The sequence below is a fragment of the Ambystoma mexicanum genome, chromosome 5q (genome assembly GCF_040938575.1).
Source record: "Ambystoma mexicanum isolate Mex_15411 chromosome 5q, UKY_AmexF1_1, whole genome shotgun sequence".
Classification (NCBI taxonomy): Eukaryota; Metazoa; Chordata; class Amphibia; order Caudata; family Ambystomatidae; genus Ambystoma; species Ambystoma mexicanum.
In genome coordinates, this window is record NC_090933.1 from 556915657 (window position 1) to 556936262 (window position 20606).

Sequence of the window (20606 nt, forward strand, 5' to 3'; positions counted from 1 at the left end):
TTGGCAAAGACAGAGTCACTGCGAGAGTCCAAGGAGAGGGCAAGGGGGAGATGAAGGTGGAGGAAAAGTCTGAAACTGACACTTGTTGCATTGGCTGGATGACCACAAAGGAGGCTCACAGTGCTGGGGGGGGGGGGTTGAGGCCTCAGTCAGAGGGCCGAGAGGTCCCAGGTGGGAAGAGAGGAGGGAGTGGTCAGACCAGCAGAGAGCAGTGATGAGAGGGTTGGAGGTAGGAGGATTAGAGGAGATGAAGGCATCCACAGTGTGTCTGGCAGAGTGGGTAGGGCCTGAAGGAAGAATAGTGAGGAAGAGGGAGGTACAGAGATCACAGAAGGGTGAAGAGGCAAGGACAGTGGAATCAAGGTGGATATTGAAGTCTCCAAGGAGGTAGAAGTCAGCTTGAGAAGAGGGGCCAGGGGGCCGGTAGACAGAGGCAAGGGTGAGAGAGAGAGTATGGGAGACACCAAGTTTGAAGACAAGGCTTTCAAAGGAGGAATAAGGCTGAGTGGGTATGATGGAAGGAGGGAAACAATCAGGGAAGATTAGGGCTACTCCACCACCAGATCATTTGGGCAGGGTTTGGAGAGGATCTTGTAGCCATCAGGGTGGAGGGAGTCAAAAGCAGTGACAGAGCTGGCATTGAACCATGTCTCGGTAAGAGCAAGGATGGCGAGATCAAAGTCTTCAAGAAGAGGGCAGATGTCAGAAGAGCGTTTGACAGCAGATCACCACCACCCAGTCACCACCTTTATTTTATTTTATATTTTTAACACGCCATATCCTGTAGGCATCAGGGTGCACATATACACATGGACATTACGCAGGAAAACAGGACAAGAAAAGGAGAACCCAAAGGGGAATTATTCAAACAGTAAGGTTTTCAGATTTTTACTAAAGACAATACTTTTTTTTAATTCAGTGCACAGGTTCACTGGAAGGGAGTTCCATGCTCTGGCAGCTCTAAAGGGGAATGATCAGCCCATTCCTCTGGCATGTTTAGCGCAGGCAATAGTAAGGTGTTGTGTTGAGCAGGATCACAAGGACCTGCTGGAGTTATATCACATCAGTGACTGCTTGAGATATTCCAGGGCATTACCATGTAGACATTTATGAGTCAGTACCAGGATCTTGAATTGGATCCTCGGGCAACCAGAGAAGCTCTTTCTGGAAATGCGCTTTCCTAGAGATGTTGTACACTCTCCTCACTGCATTGTTTTGGATGATCTGTAATTTGCGTACGTTTTCCTTGCTAGCTCTGCTAAATAGGGCATTGCATTAGTCAAGCTGGGGCATTTTTATAGCTCCGACTAAAGTCTTGCAGTTCTTACTTGAAACAAGAGGGATAATTTGACACAAGACTTGAGGTGGTAGTGGGAATTTTTGACAACGTAGTTGACATGAGCGTCGGAATTGAGTGAGGCCTATAATATAATACCTAGTGTCTTTACTTTTTTGACCAGTAGGATAAGACAGTCATCTACTTTAACGCTAGAGTAGGCCTGATTTAAGTTTTACCTTGTAGAATTGGTGGCAAATATCATGAGCTCGGTTTTTGAGTTATTGCGTCACATCCAATTATTAATCATCCATCCATTGAAAGTTTTCCGAGGTGAAGTATGGGGATGGTACACCCACTGGAGGTGATCAGAGAGGTGCAGAGAGAGAGAAAGGAGGAGAAGGAGAAGGAGAAGGGAAGAAATTGATGAGGGCCGGCAGACACCGGTCAAAGAGGAAAAGCTTGGGTTGAGAACCCAGGGCCATGATAGTGCCATTGTGATAGATGTTAATAATGCACTAAGAAGATGAAAAGTAAGCCAAGAGCACTGCCCACTTAGTGCCACCATTAACTGGTGAAGAGGAAAAAAGGGAGCGGGTAGAGATCAGATGTGGGGTCCATATTCTGGACAGGGGACAGGAAAGAGGATATCTGTGATAGTCTGTCTGGAAGTAGCACTGACATAGGTGTCAGGATTAGAGGCCAAGGGCTCTTTTTTAAGCTTTTTTCTTCCAGACGTCATTAGGGAGGATGTATAGGTGATAGAGTAGCAGTTAGAAAAGATGGGGAGATGAAGAGGGCCATTGGTAGAGGTGGAGGGAAGAGGAACAGAAAGAGAGTCAGCACAATACACTAGCAAATTCACTAGGCGGCCTAGCAGCCGAGGGAGGCAGGTGGTTCAACTGAGGCTAAAAGCACACAGCTTCACAGGGTTTTAAAAAAACAGCTAAGTTTAACATTTGCTAAAAGCACAGGTTTTGAAAACACAGCTAGGTTCATCTTTGGCTAGAAGCACACGGCTGCACAGGTTTTAAAAACACAGCTAAGTTCAACTTTTGCTAAAAGCACATGGCTGCACAAGTTTTGAAAACATAGCTAGGTTCAACTTTGTCTAGAAGCACATGGCTGCACAGGTTTTTAAAACACAGCTAGGTTCAGCTTTGGCTAGAAGCAAACGACTGCCCAGGACGGATAGAGGAGCAGAGTGGCTTACAATAGCGGTGAGATTTAGGGAGGCAAGATTAGCAACAAAGATGCTAAATGCAGCGGTATTTCAGAGCATGGAGGTTACTGCATGCCCAGAAATGTGTAACTCTGCAGAGGCAGGAAATGAAGACATGAAGACGTTAACAGCATAGAAAAAGAGAGAACGTCTGCATGGCAGTTGGGCGAGTGCTGGTGACCAAGAGAGAACATCCAAAGTCTTGGGGCGTTTTAAGGACACTCAGGTCAATGTACAGTTGGTGAAGTGGTCAGCTAGGTAGGAGGTGGCATTGGAAGCAGGGAAAGCATAACGCAATGCGAGCTGTTGAACAATGGTTTATGCAGTGGTAGTGGAGGGTCTTCACAGAACTTCCAGGTCTGGACAAGGCCAGACAGAGTGAGCCACGGCCCTTAGATGGAGGCCCTTTGAGGGGGCCGGCTAACGCCTGCCGGCTTCATGGGCTTACGGGCAAAAGTGAAGAAGGGCAGCCAATCAGTTGGGCTGACATCAGCATGCAAACAGCTGATGTGGCCGCCTCACTCGGTGGCCATGACCGAGGGCCCACACGGCCCGATTTAAACAGGCACAGATGTTAGTTCCCTCCGTGGGAATGAATGAATTAATGAGAAGGCATGGCTAAGCCATCTACATTCATGAGGAATAGCAAGCCCCCCTTGTATGCACTCCCTGTTCTCTCCCGCCCCAAACTGTTTTAAAATGAATACATATATTACAAAATGTGCGTTTGAGATCATTACCAGTGCACACCCTTAATCATTGCACCTAGGCTGTATTTTGTGAAAGGCAGAAAGGAGAGTTAGTGTTCCTCGTGCGCCATGTGTCGGAGGCAACCAAGGAGGCCATCCCGACTCACTTCAACATGGCTGTCTACTGGGGCCCAGATACAGGAATGTCACATTGCGTACTGCACATCCTACCTGGAAATATATGCTGACGCTGAGATGATCACACGCATCGCAGCACTCAGTTTCCCTCCCAGTCTGAGCGACTACCAAACTGTTTTTCTGCTCCTGAATACCCTTCTGTTTGATTTTTTGCCATTCTTTCTTCATTCTCAGTTTCCTGCCTTGGTTATCACCTGACTCTATTTCCTTTGTTATTGCCTGGCCCTCCTTCTTAACTTCCAACCATTCCTGGTCCTCTAGGCCTCCTTCCTGGGTTTCTCCTGCAGTGCCTACATCTTCCATGAACTTCTTCAGAGTAGCAGTGTCAGAATCTCTTATTCTTCTCTCTGAACAACATCCATCATGCTGCAGTTTTTTCAGCTGAACACATTTTCCCCAGTAAATTGCTATATGCCCTGGCATACCACTTGTATTTTGGTGTTTTATCTTTCACCATTGGTCACTGTAGATGCCCGAGAGGACTGACCTTACCTTCACTGCTCATCCCGACTCACAGTAAGCCAGGAAAGGGCAACTGCAGAAAAGGAGTTTGCTTCTGCTGAATAACATTGGGTCCTGTCCAGTCCAATGGAAACAGTATTTCTGGAGATGGGATGGTTCATCAGAGTTCCAGTGATGAGAGCAGGTAAGCAGAAATACCTTCACTGGCAACAACATTCTCTTTCAACCCAACTCTTTAACAAGATTTTAATCCAGTTGCATTGAAGACTGTTATACATCACAGGCTCTCAGCCATCAGGGAGTTGGCAGAGCATGTGTATCAGTTGTGCCAAGGAAAATCTTCCTTTTATGCTATTTGTCTTATAACAACCGATTAAGTCTTTGTAGCCTCTACATGATATTTTCTGTTGCTGTTTCTTGTATTGTCACTCATTTAGAAAAATGTGTAAATCAAACTACACAAAGTCACTTCCCATTCCGTCATGTTGGCATCCGCAGAAACTACTGTTGGCAAATTGGATTCCCACCAATTGAGATCTGTCTGTAGATACACATGTATCATTAAGAGTGTCTTAGCAGTCCTCAATTCTGGTGACCAGCAGATGAGAATATGTTGAATCGGGGTTTTCAGGTGGAGTCTTGCCCATGGATATTTGACCACATCGTTTGCCACTACCCCTTGTATTTCAAGTCACTTCCTGTCTGTAGGTTGTGTCAGTTATGGCACGATCCTGAAACAAGATTGGGCTTCTGGTCCTTCAATCTCAAAGAACAATGATCCTCTGGATGGTATCCAGTCTAATCTCTATAAATTCAAAGACTTGGGGTTTTGTTGATAAGATAGCTCATGGGGTTGCATGTTCACTGATGCGAACTGTGTGTGATATGCAGGTTGCAGATTCGAATCCCATCATAACCAACTCAGCCTTTCATCCTTCTGAGGTTAAACAATGAGTACCAACTTCGGTTGAGTGATCATTATTTGTAGAATGTACATCTCTTTGGCAAAAGTGCAATGTAAATTATACATCATTATCAAATGTGATTCCTTCATTATTGGTTATGACTGAATAGACCCTTGGGGCATGTACCCTTGTCAGATTGACTGTCTGTGCATGCATCATCCAATCATCTACATATTTTGTGCGAAATGGTAAGACTTGAAATTGACAATGGTGCCCTGCAACCTTGAAACTTAGGACCCTTTGAAATGCGAGCTCAGCAGTTGGGATATTAAAATATGCAGGTAGTAGCTACAATAAGACCATGAATTTGTCTAGGTCCAGTACCGTCCCGATCCATTAGATTGATTCCACTCGGAATTACATAGTTGTGCTAAATTTGTTGACATTTTTCAGATTTAAAAATTGGTGAAACAATCTTGAAGCCTTCTCCCCTAAAAAAGGGACGAACATTGAAAACTATTCTCTTCTGGTCGGATAGGGACATTTGACCCTCCTGATAAAATATCTTACATTCCTTACATTAGGGAATATGCTTTCACCATCCATCACCCTGCATATTAATGTTTCCCATAGGAAAGGTGTGGAAGGTGTGCCTGCAATTTTTTATTTGGAGATATTACATACAATGCCCACAACCAAGTGATCCAAGATTGAGTGCCCTCGGGCCTGGATATGTTTGTAATCTTCCTCCCACTGCTCATTTTCAGAAAGTGATGGACAGTAACCCTGCCACATGGTTAGTATTGCCGTGGGGATTGCTATGACATCGCTCAATGGGAATGGGGAAGGTGCTAATAAAATGCCCAAAAATTGCGGGCCCGTTATTAGCTCCAAGGTCCCTTAATGGGTCATTCCTGCTGGGACCCGCTAAGGGACCTCGGAATAGGGTGGTAAGGGTTTACCGGCACCGGCATCCTTACCGGTGCCCGTAAACCCTTACCGCCCAACTCGGAATGGCCCCCAGTGTCTTCTTCATGAGATTCTTCATGAGATCAACATTGTCAATTGGAGTTTTTAGTTTATAAGTTGACATAACTGTGCAATGGCTGGATATATTCTAATGACTTGTGGCAGACATGACTGCAATATTAACATCAGATCTAACATTGAAACCATATCTGTAACGCCTTGAGTCAATGACTCTTCAGTGAATTGTTTGTTATTGTTTATTTTCTCTCAATTACGTGATTTAATCTTAACATATGTTTTTCAAAGAGGTCATTGTTGGCCAACATTGAAGTCCCCGCTTTTAAATTTTAAATTATTTGATCAAAGTTGTTTTGTTATAAATATACATGTTTAATCTGCTGTTAGAAATGCATTTGTAAGATTCTGCCAATTATCCCCAGAGTGTTCCTCACTAATGTAATTGGCACTGCAGTAGCGTAGCTCCCATTGGGAAAGTTCCAGCTGTTCCGAGCCGGAGGACCAACCTCCAGAATCAGATGTTGGAAATTAGTTCAGGGGCTCCCATGTAACGTTAAGTGGAATATCTGCGACCCAACAGTGGGTAATCCACAGCAGCCTGGATGGCATCATTTACATTCTAAGTTTATATCAGGCAGTAAGCCTGGAAATTTGCCATCAGAGAAGGTTACACGATGGAAAAAGTAATGTTTGACTTAATGGTCCAGTAGGATAGCTCAGGTGCAAGGTGTTTGTCTTGGAAACAAGACGACACAGAGCGTCACAGGTTCAAATCCCAGTCCTGCGATTGATTGCTGGGCTTCTGCATGAAGCACGATTAAAAGGTCCATTTCAATAGTAATTCACTGCTCATGAATGAGTTATGGGACCACTTAGGTGAGCTAGATTTGGAAATGCCTCCAAGCAAAAATAGAACAAAAAGAAATTGTCAGTTAGGAAAGTTATAGCAAAAGCGTATTATTTTAAAAGTGTTAGCAATAGAGAGCTGATTTCTTTCAATATTAAAGGAAACTGTGCATTTCATCAGTGCATTTCCTGGATAGGAGCCCAGGTAAAAAAAACACAAAACAAATCGAGTGCAATCGGAATGAAGGACAGCTGGGCTAGCATTAGAATGGACAAAGAAAGGAAACCGTAGTAAAGGTTCCAAAGTATGGATGTCGGTGGTTGCAACGAGGCAATATGCAGCAACATGCAGCAACATGCAGTTCTTCTGATATGAAACAATGTACACGAACAGTATAAAACGGGCATGGCAAAGCCAAACGTTTTGGTGGTTGCCCTATGAATAGCAGTGGCAGCATGTGAGGCCAAGGGGGAGAGCGGTGATGTTGCTCTCCCCTCCCGTGCAACCCCGGCCACTAGGGGGAACATCATCTCAGTCCTTCCCATGGGCATCACTAGGCGCCTTGTGCCATCCATTGTTGAGATTCTTATCTCTAATGAATTTTCATCATAGAAATGGATCTCAGACACAGTGGGCCTCATTACACGGTAGGCGGTAGGGGATTACCGGCACCGGTAAGGGTACCGGTGCCGGTAATCCCCTACCGCCCTACTACGAGGTCCCTCAGCGGGTCCCGTCCTTAACGTGTGGTCAGACCACACGTTAAGGAAGGGACCCGCTGAGGGACTTCAGAGCAAATAACGGTACCGCTAATAGCTGTACCGTTATTAGAACTTTCTTCATTCCCATTGAGCCCTATCTGGGCTCGAATAGGAATGGGGAATGGTAATTGGCATGGGGATTTACCGGGTCCTCCAGGGTCGGAATGACCCCGTAAATCCCCATACCGCCTACCCGGGCCCAGAAGGCGGTAAGGGGTAGCCATGGCGCTAATAGCGCCATGGTTACCTCCTACCGTTTAATGAGGCCCAGTGATTCCGAGATGTGACCTCTGGCCTGTGAAGCTGCTTGTCCCCTCATACAAAGCAGCATAGATGCATCCAAATGTGTAAATGCATTCCTCCCATCTTCACAGTTCATAGCATTAATTTTGGGTTCAATATAGGTGACACCGAACCAGCACTTATGAGTTAAAACGAATCATAGAAGTTCACAAATGCATTGTTTTCAAAGTAGCCAATATGCCAAATCATTCAACCTGGATTATTTGTATTGAGCTAGAAGTGAGTGGAGTGAGGAAGACATGGATGTTAGGCTGGGTTTTCTAATGTGCTTTTTATACCAGGTGGACTGGATTGTTACTACTGAGAATTTGCATAGTACACTTCGCTAGTCCACCAACAAAAGTAGCATAACGAATTGGGTATGATAACATCTTACCTATTGCGATGCCAGAATAGGCTTCTGAGAAACACATTGATGCGATTTAGGTTCACCATTTTAATGACCCAGGAATGTATGGCCCATAGAGGGCTGGCTTTAAAGGAAGCCTCCTATTGCAGACCCTCTGGTATCCAATCAGAAATTGAGACATGGAACCATATGTTTCTGCATGCTCTGGTCTCCTGTTCTTCAGAAGTTTGCATCTGGGACAGTTTGTGTACTGTACGAGAGAGATTGACGATGAAGCTCTTTTGCAAATGATAGTTAGCCTTTGGAATACAGAAACTGCATTGGCCATTTGGGGCTTCATTAATTGTTCAACAGTGTATACAAATGTGAATTGATGATGGAATAGATTTAGTTTCAAGGTCAACAATAATATGACTATAAAATGAATAGGAAATGATTTTTCTTTTCAAAATGAAATTAATGAATGAGTTGAATTACATTTAGTCAAAGTGCATGTGTACGGGTATTTAAGATGGGAAATGATGTACCATGCCTTGATTTGATGGATGATCTGTTGAGTATTAATGTGATTGAAATCAAGGATTGTTTTAGGAATACGAATGTTGTGAGAATGTGAGCTGATATAATACGTGACAAGCAATTACTTGGCTTTTTTTGTGTTCTTTACTTTTCTTGTTTTTTTCTGATATCATGATTACATTCATCTGTTTTAATGTTATATTGTAAAGGTTGATTTTGTTTATTCCAATTTTAACCAAACATAGTAAGAAAATTAGCTAGAAAGATGTATTTTGCACTAGACATTCATCATTACCATGGCAGCTTTACTGCCCATCCATACCGTAATTACTTCTTTCATTCTTCAAGTACGACTTCTATTATTACCGAGGGATCTCGTTCATAACTGATGATCCCTACCCTCTATGAATGCGTAACCCAGGGACAACCAACGGCTTGCAAATAAGTTTCTTGATTAAGAAATGATCCCGGGCGCAGTGAAGGCCTTTAACCAGGACGTTGGATCATTACCACCAGCAACATCCCGCCAATCTCAGCATTTGTTTCTGTTAGTACCTCAGGCTAATGTCCGTTGTGTAAGGGTCATTTTGATGTTGAAAACCAAACCGTGCTAAACATGTGGTTTGTGCTTTCAGACAAAAATAAAATAATATAAAATACATGTATGATGGTTGCAATAGAAATAGAGCATGGGGTACCGTGCAAAGCCCCTCTTCTCAGGTTCCAAGCAATCTGATTGGCTGTACACCGATCCATGGTGCTAAATGCTGCTATAGCTGCATTTAAAATCTGCATTACCTCTGTCGCATTGCTTTAACTACAAACAGCCTTTGGCCACGTGCAACATTCCTAAATATCCCAGCTTTGAAAGTTGCTATGTCCAAAAAGTTCAGATACTTCTAATACTGAAGCACTGTGGAAGCGACTGAATGCTGATGGAACCTTACTGAACGGACTAACACTTTGCTCTCATTGTGTGGGGTAGAACTGTCAACTAAATGCATTGCCACTCAGAACAACAGCTAATTAAAACTAACCGAACGATGATCAATCAGAAAAATTGGCAATTAAAGGCATGCCCATTTAAAACTACAGCAAATCAGAACCTTTATCAATCAGAGGCATGTCCAATCAGATGTATTGCCAATTGGATCATGGCCAATCAGAACCGTAGCCACTGAGATCATGAGAAACAATGAAGTCATGCCTGTTTCCAGAACAGAGCTACATTTTCCTCTTTCCCATTTCATTTTTTTCATCTCAGACAAAAACACAGTGCTGTGTAGAAAATGTACAACCATTGCTTTCTTCCTTTAAATCCTCTTTATTTTGAGACAAGATGGATTGCAAAAGGGGAGTGTAAACTGGACGGAGAGTAAAATGAGAACAATTATGGGCACTCCAACTGGGATATTTTCAAGAAATAGTGTTGCATTCTCGCACAAGTCACTATATTTCAATACAGAAAAGGTTGCTCAGTCCAACACACTGAGACGTATCACACACTACTTTGACAGGGGGAATGAACACAGCAGTAGCCCCCTGGGCTCCTGCAGCAGGCTACCCAAACGTCATAGAAGCATTTACACTGGCAACATTGTACCCTGATAATTTAATGTAGTGATTCGGTCCCTAAGAGGAATCATTACATACTGTCACACACAAGAAAAACTCACTCTAAATAGAAACACTATCAGACAACTGACACACCCAGGTGACTGATAACATTTCAAGATGGAACCCATGCACATACTGCTTCAGTTAAGATGTTATAGGCCAAAGAAAGGCACTCTACATTACAGAACAGGTGATTGTTATGGATTGGGAGAGTTGTTATCATATTTTTAACTACACCGCCAGTGACTACCATAGACAACTAAAAGGCACCTTCTAATGTGAGAAAATAGCACTGCAGCACAGAAGGAACACATATCAATATACTAAGCATCATACATCCCTACAATAATAGCAAAATACATGCAAGGCAGCACAAAAGGTGAAAGATCATTGATGTACATTGGTACTAGGCATCGTGGAAACAAAAGCTCTAAAAAAGCAACATTCGGCAATTCTCTCACAAATGTACACAGGTGCACTCACTTCTCCGAAATGGGCAGCACTACGAATGGGCGTTTGCCATGATACAATCTTTGTGAACCAGGAACCATTCTTAACCGAGACCCCCTACAAACTTGGGCAAGAGCTCTGGAAGAGAGCTAAAACTACTTCTAGCCAGGTCTACTACCACTGTGTCTCCAGAACCGGATATCCTTACAAATACCTCTTGAGAAATACACCAAGTGTCTTCAACTTACGTGATGAGCTCCTTTTTAATGTCTCTTGAATGAAGCTTGGATTTAGGGCTGGGCATTTGTACATCTCCAGGGTATCTTTTATCCTCGATACTTTCTGTGCAGCTTCCTGCCTCTTTCTGAAATGGAATAGCACCACAATTATTGCCTCTTGTTGATTTCACACGTACCTCGACTTTTATGCACCTGTGACCACATTGTGAACTCCTATCCATGCATCGCAGGTCAGAGCATTTTTCATGTCTACATCTTTAAAATGAAACAGGGAAAGTGGTTGGCTGGAACATGGCAAATAGGAAAATATATGTGAGGAGGGCAGAGATGACGGAAGGATTTAATATGTAATGAATTTTTTAATGCATAGTGAACTAATGCATGAACTTGAATGGAGCAGACTCACTGGTTTCAGTAAAAGCATGAGGCTACTGACCAGCTCAAACCACAAACACCAGGCACTACGTCTTGAGCAATGTCGTGCACGCTTCGCTTTTGCATATGTGAGCCTGATTCGTTGCATATCCACATAGCATCAGGGTCTAGTGTTTAAATATTTTCTAACTGTACAGGCACACTCTTTGGCACTAATAATTCCATTCATAAAGCATCTACAGTGAACTACATCATGGCCCCTATCTCTTTAAGACCAGTAAGGCAGGATGCAGTCCTGTGTTGATGCAAACATGGGGAGCTGAGCTTCAGATCTGTTCTTTGGGATGGATGTTTGAATTTTTGTGTTGGAGAGACTTCTCACAATGAGAAAGTGACTGTAGCTGGATCACCTTCCAATCATACCTAAGTAGCACATGGATATTGTTATTGACCTCCTCTCAGCCAACCAGAAAGTTTATAATGCTGTCAATAACATCCGGTATTGACTACATTCAGAACATTCTGGCTTTAAAGGCAGGCAAAGGAAACAGGGATGCACTTTCCAGGCAATATTTCTTTCAACAAGACACTTGTATTTGTATTTGTTTTTATTAAATTTTATATAGCGCTTTGAGCCAACGCGCTTTGCATGAAACAACAGAAAATACAATATAAACATTACATAACAAATAATGAATCGCATAGCTGAGAACAGTATATAGAACAATTTGAATGAGATTTATGGGTTAACATGCGTAGTATGGGACAGTGGTGAGAGAGGATAGTAGAGAGGTGTTAGGGTGGACATTGAAGAAGGTGAGATTTTTATGGACGTACGGAAAGAGGAGTAGGAGGTGATGGAGCGGATAGGGAGAGGGAGTCTGTTCCAGTGTTAAGGAGTCAGAAGTTGGAAAGAGTGGAAACGGGAGGGAGTGCACGGTGCGGGAGGAAGAGAGTGTAAGAAGTGATCGGAAGAACGAAGTGGGCGAGAAGGAGAGTAGAAAGTGAGGAGGGATACAAGGTAGGGAGGAGCTAGTCTGTAAAGGGATTTAAAGACAAGACAGAGGAAGTTGAATTTGAGTTGGGAGTGAAAGGAAAGCCAACCCAGAGAAGCGAGGGAGGAAGAGATAGAGTCATGAAGAGAGAGAAGGCAGAGAGAGCGAATGACAGAGTGGTAGATGGATTTAAGGGCGGTTAGATGTGTAGAGGGGAGACCGAAGAAGAGAGCCAAGCAGTAGAAAAGTCTAGAGAAGATAAGGGAGGAGATTAAGAGTTAATGGCGTCGAAGGGAAGGAAGGGTTAGATTTTGTGGATGTTATAGAGGTGGAAGCCACAGGAACGGGAGGTCAGAGAGATGTGGTGAGCGAGGGAGAGGTTAGAATCGATGTGTAGGCCAAATTGCGGGCATTGGGGGAGATGGGGAGCTGGGAAGGAGGAAAAAGGGTGGTAGGAGGTGGAGAGGGGGGTGAGCGGGTGTTAGCAGGAAAAGGACATCAAGGATTTAATAGCAGAGAGTTTAAGATGGATGTCAGGGTTGAAGGAAGAGAAGGAGAGAAAAAGTTGGGTGTCATCTGCATAGAAATGGTGAGAGACACCAAAGGAAGAGATGATAGGAGCTAGGAGAGAAGTGTAGAGTGAGAAGAGAAAGGGGCCGACGATGGATTCTTGGGGGACACCATAGTTTAGAGGGTAGGTAGGGGAGGTGTCACCGCCCCAGGAGGCAGCAAAGGTACGATTGCAAAGATAGGAGGTGAATCAGTTGAGGTCAGGATCTTTAAGGCCAAAGGATGCTAGAGAGTCAAGGAGTAAAGGGTGATTGACAGTGTCAAAATCTGCTGAGAGGTCAAGAAGAATGATATTCGAGGAGTGCTTAGAGTAGCGAGCAGAAAGAAGGGAGCTGAGTACAGAGGTAAGAGCAGTTTCAGTGGAATGGTTAGGGCGAAATCCAGATTGGTTAGATGGGAGAAGGGAGAGGTTGGAGACGAAGGAGGAGAGTTGAGAATAGACAATACGTTCAAGGAGTTTAGATAGGAAGTGTAAAAGAGAAATGGGACGAAAATTGGAAGCGAGGTGGGGGTTGGGTGAGGGCTTTTTTAGGATTGGGATGATGGTAGCGTGTTTGAAGGATGAAGGGAAGGTAGAGGTAGCTAGTGTTGAAGAAGGAGGTAAGGTAAGATATAAGGAGGGGGATACATTTGAGGAATGAGAGATGTAGGAATGGGATCAGAAGGAGCAGCGGTAGGGTGGGTTTTAGACAGGAGGAGGGAAACCTCAGATTGAGTGACAGGGGTGAAGGATGACATGGTAGAGGATGGGGTGGAGGGAAGAGGTGCTGGGGGAGAGTAAGAGGGGGAGTGGAGAATGTTTTGGTATAGAGTGAAGACTTTGGCAGAAAAGAAATTTGCAAGATCAATGGCTGAGGGAGGAGAGGCAATAGAATGATCAGGGTTAGGGGGAGGGAGAAGGCGAGTCAGAGTTTGGAAGATTCGGCGAGGGTGAGAATATTGAGAATGAAGAAGGTCTGAGAAGTAATTTCATTTAGCAGAGTAGAGGCAGTTATCATAGAGGGTATGGTAGGAGAAGTAAGTGGATTGGTTGGTAGGGGAGGGGTGTTTAAAACAGAGTCGTTCAAGGCGTCTGAGGAGACGACACATGGAGGAAAGGTGAGATGAGAGCCATGGTTGGGCAGTTTTGCGAGAAGGGTGAAAGGGGGAGAGAGAGGGTAAAGCGCATCGAGATTGGAAGTGAGAGAACAGGATAAGGTGGAAGAAGCCTCATTAGCCGAGAGAGAGGAGAAATGAGAGAGAGGTGGGGGAGAAGAGGAGCAGGAGGCATAAAAAAGAGAGGGATTAAAGTTACATAGGGAGAAAGAGGTAGAGGGTGAGGAGAAGAGGAGGAATGGAAGGGTGGGAGAGGGCGACAGAGAGTAAAGAGTGATTGGGTAGATGGTTATGTAGGGTGGATATCAAAGAGGCAGAGAAGGAAGAGGTAAATATAAGGTTGAGAGTGGAGCCGGAGAGGTGTGTTGGTGGGGAGGGGAGAGGGGTATAAAGGTAGGAGTCAAGTATGGATAGGAGAGGAGAAGTTGGGGGATTAGTGGAGAGATGGAAGTTAAAGTCACCAAGAACGATTAGAGGTGTAGGACTGGGGAAATGAGGCCAAGGACGTGGTCAATATCCTCGTAGAAGGATCCAAGAGGGCCAGGAGGATGGTAAATAATGATAAAAGATATGGCATGGGGGGAGTTGACCATTTTATACATAAATTCAAAGGAGGGAAGGACAGGGAGAGGGGTGGGACAGGGAGAAGTAAGGTAATTGGGATGGAAGAGAAGACCAATGCCACCACCATAGCCTTTGTTTTGAGGGACATGGGCGAAGGAAGATGAGGAGGAAGTGAGTAATGCAGGAACAGAAGCGTTGTGGGGAGGGATCCAAGTTTCAGTAATATAGAGGAAGTTGAGGTTCAGGCTCAGGAATAAGTCCAGGATAGCAGCAGATTTGTTACAGAGAGATCTAGCATTCCATAATGCGACGTCAATGATGTTGGAAGTGTTCGTCATTTGTGGATAGATGAGGTTGTGATTTCAAATTGACGGGGTTGCGCGTGGGGTGTAGGGGAAGTTAAAAGAGGAGATAGTCATGATGATAAGGCGGAGAGACATCGGGGAGAGGAGGGCAGGAAAGAGGGTGTTGGAGGGCAGAAAAGGGTGAGAGTGGTGGGAGGTATAAAGCATGTTAGGGAGCAAAATAGAAGTGGAAAGGTGTGGGCAGACATGTCGTAAATGAGATACTGAAATCACTAGGTAGTGAAAGTGTGGGGGAAGATGTTGGGCAAGTGGGAAAGGTCGAAGAAATAGTGGGTGCTAGTAGGGTGGAAGGCTGTGTGAATTATTGTGAATATGCACTTCAAAGTACATTTCTTTGCTGCAGCATCCTAGAAAGCTTAACTGTTGGAAACTGCTTGCACTTTCTCATAGATAAACCGTTAATCATGCTTCAGGTTTGCCAGGTTTGCAATGAAATTGCTTAAATTATGCACACAACCTTGCTATTTAAATACTACAAAATAAAACCACATTTAGTTTACTAACAACCTTACTCACTATTAATGCAACCATTTTTACTTTACCACCAAACCTTCCAAACGTGTACTGCCACTATGGCTGATAGCTTTATAGACCTCAGGAGACGGGTCATTATCGTTTGGCATAGTGACCCTTCCCCTACTCATGGCCCTTGACTTTGCTTCGGGACATAAGAAAAGCTCGATATTACGAAACTGCCCACATTACCATCAGGTACAGTATCCCCCTTTTGGTGATATTAGGAGCACTTACATTTGATTCCCCTCACTCAAGACCAAGCATTCACTCACGTATTTGATGTCATGTTGTCTCACTGATTGTATTAACCTTTGTCGGCCAGGTTTGCCTTTGCCCTTTTGTAAGGACATGATAGTATCATGCAGTACATCATTATAATTTGATGAAGGATTTGTGGATGAATATAGCCTGCGAGGTATAGAAGGATCTTTGCCAGAGTGGATGAGTTGAATGGATGTTGTATTAGACCAGGCACAACATTGTAATGCCACATTCTGATGGGCTGGATGGTTGGCTGTAGTGCTGTACTGCAGCTCTTATGAGAGCTGGTTCTGTGGCTCAGAGGACTAATGCATCCACAACAAAAGTCTGTGTTTGATCGCATGGTCACAGGTTCAAATCCTGACAAAGCCATTCATCCTTCTGAGGTGGATACAACGAGTATCATTAAGTTGGGTAACAATAAACACATGCTATCTGTAAATAGCAGCAAGATACCCCTCTGGTGGTGAATGTGTGCTCTACAAATGTGCCTGTTGGAGATGACAATGTGTCAATACTCTTGATCAATTCACGATCTATGTCTTTTTGTTATTTTATAGGTACGAATGGCAATGGATGACTTTAATGTAATGTAATTTTGGGTCCTTTTTGCATTGTTTCTGTTTGTTGTATCTGCAGTGTGGGGGCAGAAGAACGTATTAATTTTTTTCTGTGCAATCAATGTGTGATTAACCACTTTTTAGAGTGTCATTATACAAAAGGTCCTGGCACACTGTCCATTGGGTTGTGGGCTAGGAAGGGAATGGGTGTTGTGGTGAATGTGACCTAATCCTATGCAGTGACCTACAGCAGTTAAGCAGAGGTGGGCAGTGCTACACAGGGCCACTGGCAAAGATGTGCTTGTTGGCTGCTGCCACATGAAGGCATGGCACTTTGCGTAACAACAACCCCGCAGTCCCAATCAGACAGTAGGAAAAAGGCTGACCTAACGAAGCCTGCTGTGAAATGTAACCAACTGGTTTTGGCCAATCTCAGAGAATCATTGTACGGCTTGATACCGCCTTCTGTTCTTCATTTTACTCACTGTGTGATCATGTGACATTGCTTTGTTTCTCTTCGCCACATCGTCAAACATCGCATAAAGCTGATAAAATATCTTTCCAGAGGAGACAACATTGGGTTTTAATGTATTGTGCTTTTTTTGGGAAGAACACCTACCGTGGTTTACTGAAACACCTACAGAATCCCACCAAAAGGAGGCAAAATGAAATCCAAGCTGAAATATTCTGGAGTTCTTATAACTCCGACCGAATGACGGACAGAGGAAGACAGAGCAACTCCGTGCCCAGAGCACATTTGAAAAATATCCTGCTACTAAAATCGTCTGGATTCAAACATTTCATAGCCTCATAATTGCTTTTTTTCTGTCGACGAAAATCACAACCCCACCTCCACTCGAGGCACAGCTTTAGCCTGTCTTGGTGCCTGAACTTTAGCGACGAGTCATTATCCCTCATTCAACCTTTCAGGTTATTCATCAATAAAATCGTAAAGGCTGCCATCTGTTGTTTTGTGTGCAGATTTTACGCTTGTTTTGGTGCTTAAAGGTGAATTTAACCCACAGATAAAGTTCTGAAAGGAGATAGAGATACAGCTGGAAATGAAATGCTTTTTCCAGCCAGCATGTGTGACATTTTACTCTAAATGCTGATCAACTTTCACAAAAGAATTGTTTTTGTGTTGAAAGACGCATATGCGAATCATTAATAGTATTTCTGGACATGTATGTCCGAATGACACCGAGCGACTCTTGAAAAGATGACGAGCGAGACAGGAAGACAAGTCTTTGGGAATGGTTCGGAGAATATCACAAATAACCAACATTGGTGGATTTGTAGATTGCATTCTGCAAGATAAGTCGCCTATTTTTTTGATTTAGTTAAGTGCGTATGCAATTTGCACAGGATGACGATGAGTATGGTTTAGAGCGCAAGGGTGCACCTGTGAGGGCAGAGCTAAAGGTCCAGGGGTATGTAGGCCCCTCAAATGCCTATGGTGGCCCCGAAGATGTGCCTCTTTGGGGAATTACGGCTCTCCACTTGATCTGGCACGAAGCAGAGCTGGAGTCGAAAGGGATGATTTGCACATGCAGAGCTCTACCGGCAAAACCTGTAAGTCTGGAGTGGCGGGTGCCCAAGAGGTAGCAAAAGACAGATTTTCCGTATCTCTTCTGCGGGTACTAGGAGACGGCTTTCCTGATGTAGTCGGACCTGAGGCTCTGGATTGTGCAATAGGCTTGAGAAGGGTGTCTTGCCGTCACCCCAGTATATCCCTGTCAGTCAGTACCACGCTTTCAATGCCAGGGCGATACGATCAGATAGCTTCCTGATGCGAAGAAGACGTGCAGCAAATAATTGAACTCCATATTTTGAGGAGTCTTTTGATGCAAGACCAACATTGTTCTCATGCAAGTCATCCAAGCGCAAGAGGATAACTGCAATGACAGGAGGGCTTTTCTGTAGCATCTGCACACGAGGCAGCATACCGAGAGGAAGACATGGCTGTGAGTATGATGACTTGCTAACTGCCTTCATTTGTGATGCAAAGGACAGGTTGGTGTTAAAGATCACTCCTAAGGTATGGACTTGTGGACGTGGATCAGGAGGTGGGCACAGGGAGCAGAACGTCAGTCTTGGATGTTTTGACTCAACTGGGTCGGGCACACGTTATCAACCTTTGCTTGTAGCCTTCAAAATGACACACATATATACTTCTAGGGTGTAAATGACTCCCCTATAAAGACACAGAGAAAGTATTCACATTGCCCTGAATATGATCCTGGTTGTGAAAATTGATGCAGCTGCCTTCCCAATGATGCCCCCGCGGTGAGAAGGGACATTATTGGAAGAGGTATTCCTCTAAGGGGCATAATACAAGTCTTCCACCACAGAGGAAGCCTTCTACACCTATGGGCACCTTACACCATGAGGAGAGGATGTACAAGTACATCCTTTTATACTTATGTCCCGACATGAGAATTTCCTCGATTTTCACTTTACTTATGTGAGTCATGGGATGCAAGGATCATGTTCAGCACCTTTCCCAGGAGGACACCCTCCCATTTCAACCTTCCAGTGCTAAGTACTTCCTCGCCCTGCAGGAGTCATCCCTTCAGGCATTTTATCTCTGTGTGCCAACCATCAGACCATCAAGGGGCTCTACTATGCTCAATCAACACAGGAGTAAAATAACGGCTTCAAAATGTAATACCTGAATCTCAAAATAATCTAACATTCCTATTTCCATGAGCAAGCTAAATGCTCTGCTGAATATGTCTCTGTAGACAAAATAGGTGTGCAAATAGGTACTGTTGCTTGTGACCGTGTTCTGGAGGAAATTACCTCGTTCTTTGTCTTGTCTCGATTTCTTATCATGTGGGTTCACAGTCTCCTGCAGGAAGGGCTCCATCTGATAGGAATCTTGCTGCAGGGACCTTCGAAAACATCAGGAAGACTACTGGTATACTGACCAGTCTCATCAAATGGTCTTTATTTGTTTATTTTTAGGATTTTTAGTAAGACCTGAACCTCGAACACGTCATGGTGTCTCCAAAGCAACGGGGAGAGGGAGGGACATTTGACCTTTCAAAGGCTTTGGAAATGGTCAGATAGGCCGCATGCAAAGTAGAAAGGGACAGCGAAGGGGAAACATAGAGCAACATATGCATTATATACAATACCGAAAAATGCAAGGTAGGGGAGCAAGGGACGGTGCATAGCATAGAGGTGTCAGATAAGTGCCATATTAGTCAGTCATGGAGGTTATGTTAACTAAAAGGCTACAAAGGGCTATGAAAGATCAAACTGTATTCTAACTGGGCTAAGAGAATTGCTGACTCTCAAAGTGATACATAGGAAGGCCAGGATTAGACTCCTAGTCCTCATGCAGTCCGATGAAGGCAGGAATGTGAAGATGGTAAGATTAGTGTGCAAGAACAGAATTGACCCGACTTGGGGCATGTCTGGAGTTCGGATGCTGACACCTTGGCTTAGCCCCTAGGCAAAAGAATACGTTTGAGTTAATGTAAGTAAAGATTTCTTAGAGTGCTCAAATGCAAAGCAAGATGTCTTGGTCCTGATGCAGAGAAAACTAACAAGGAGAGACAATGCTGCAGAAGAACTTGTTTTGCAAATAACCATATTTTTAGTCATTTGCGACGGAACAGATGGACCTTTATGTGCCAGAGGTGTTTGTGCGTAAAGTTTTTGCAATGTTGCTGCCTAAATAATCAAAGACACGTTCACCTGTCGGAGAATCATGAAATGTACGGATTCCGTAATAATATATGATGGTAAGATGGTCATATCTGTAACATTTCTATAATGCTGTACAATTGACAGGAGATGTATCTTAAACATCAAAATTAAATAATGACATTTGGAATAAACATGTGATTGGTTTATGTAGTTGAATTGGATTGCTGATGAAAGAAGGAGCCAATTCCGGCGTATAAGCAATACACAGCACCATGAAATTGATCCTCTGACAGAGAGGCAGTCAGTACTGCCAAGCCGACGTCTGTAGAGATACCCTAACTGTATGTTTCTCCTGCAACCAAGGGTGCATCTGAACGTTGAAGATTCTGAAGGGATGCATTTCATACATTAGGGGTCCTAAACAAAAGGCACAGCAGGTTTGCTTGATATTGAGGAGGGGGCAATTACTTATTTCTGGTTTTCTTGCAATAAACAAAGAAATCAGCGTAACACTCAAATCTGATGATGGCGCGATCTTGAGTTATAATCTACTCGATGAGTTAAAAAAAGGTCACAGTCAAACAGAATTGCTAGTTTCTTCAAAGAAATGATTAAGAGGAGGCAGGTTCCCAGAATACCAGGCCAAACATCTGTGGACTGCCTCAATTACAGTTGGTGCAGCCAGGCCCCCCTCTGCTTTCCTACTTTTTTCTCTTGCGGTAGCAAATTATGGCACAGATTGGTGGTTGTGAAGAGCAGGCATACTGAAGCCAGATGGCTGAGAAGCTTGGACCTGTAGCCTCTCAATGCCAAGTTGCTAGTTC

General features: G+C 43.9%; 1 protein-coding gene across 3 annotated transcripts in view; it reads right to left on the reverse strand.

Annotated features, from left to right (window-relative positions):
* The window catches only part of ST18 (ST18 C2H2C-type zinc finger transcription factor), a 683846-nt gene that overhangs the window by 121480 nt on the left and 541760 nt on the right, over positions 1 to 20606 (reverse strand). For all 3 annotated transcript variants that reach the window (XM_069621036.1, XM_069621037.1, XM_069621035.1), the window contains exon 13: positions 10834 to 10949. In XM_069621036.1, the coding sequence (XP_069477137.1) occupies positions 10834 to 10949 (116 nt within the window). The remainder of the gene's footprint in view (positions 1 to 10833; positions 10950 to 20606) is intronic.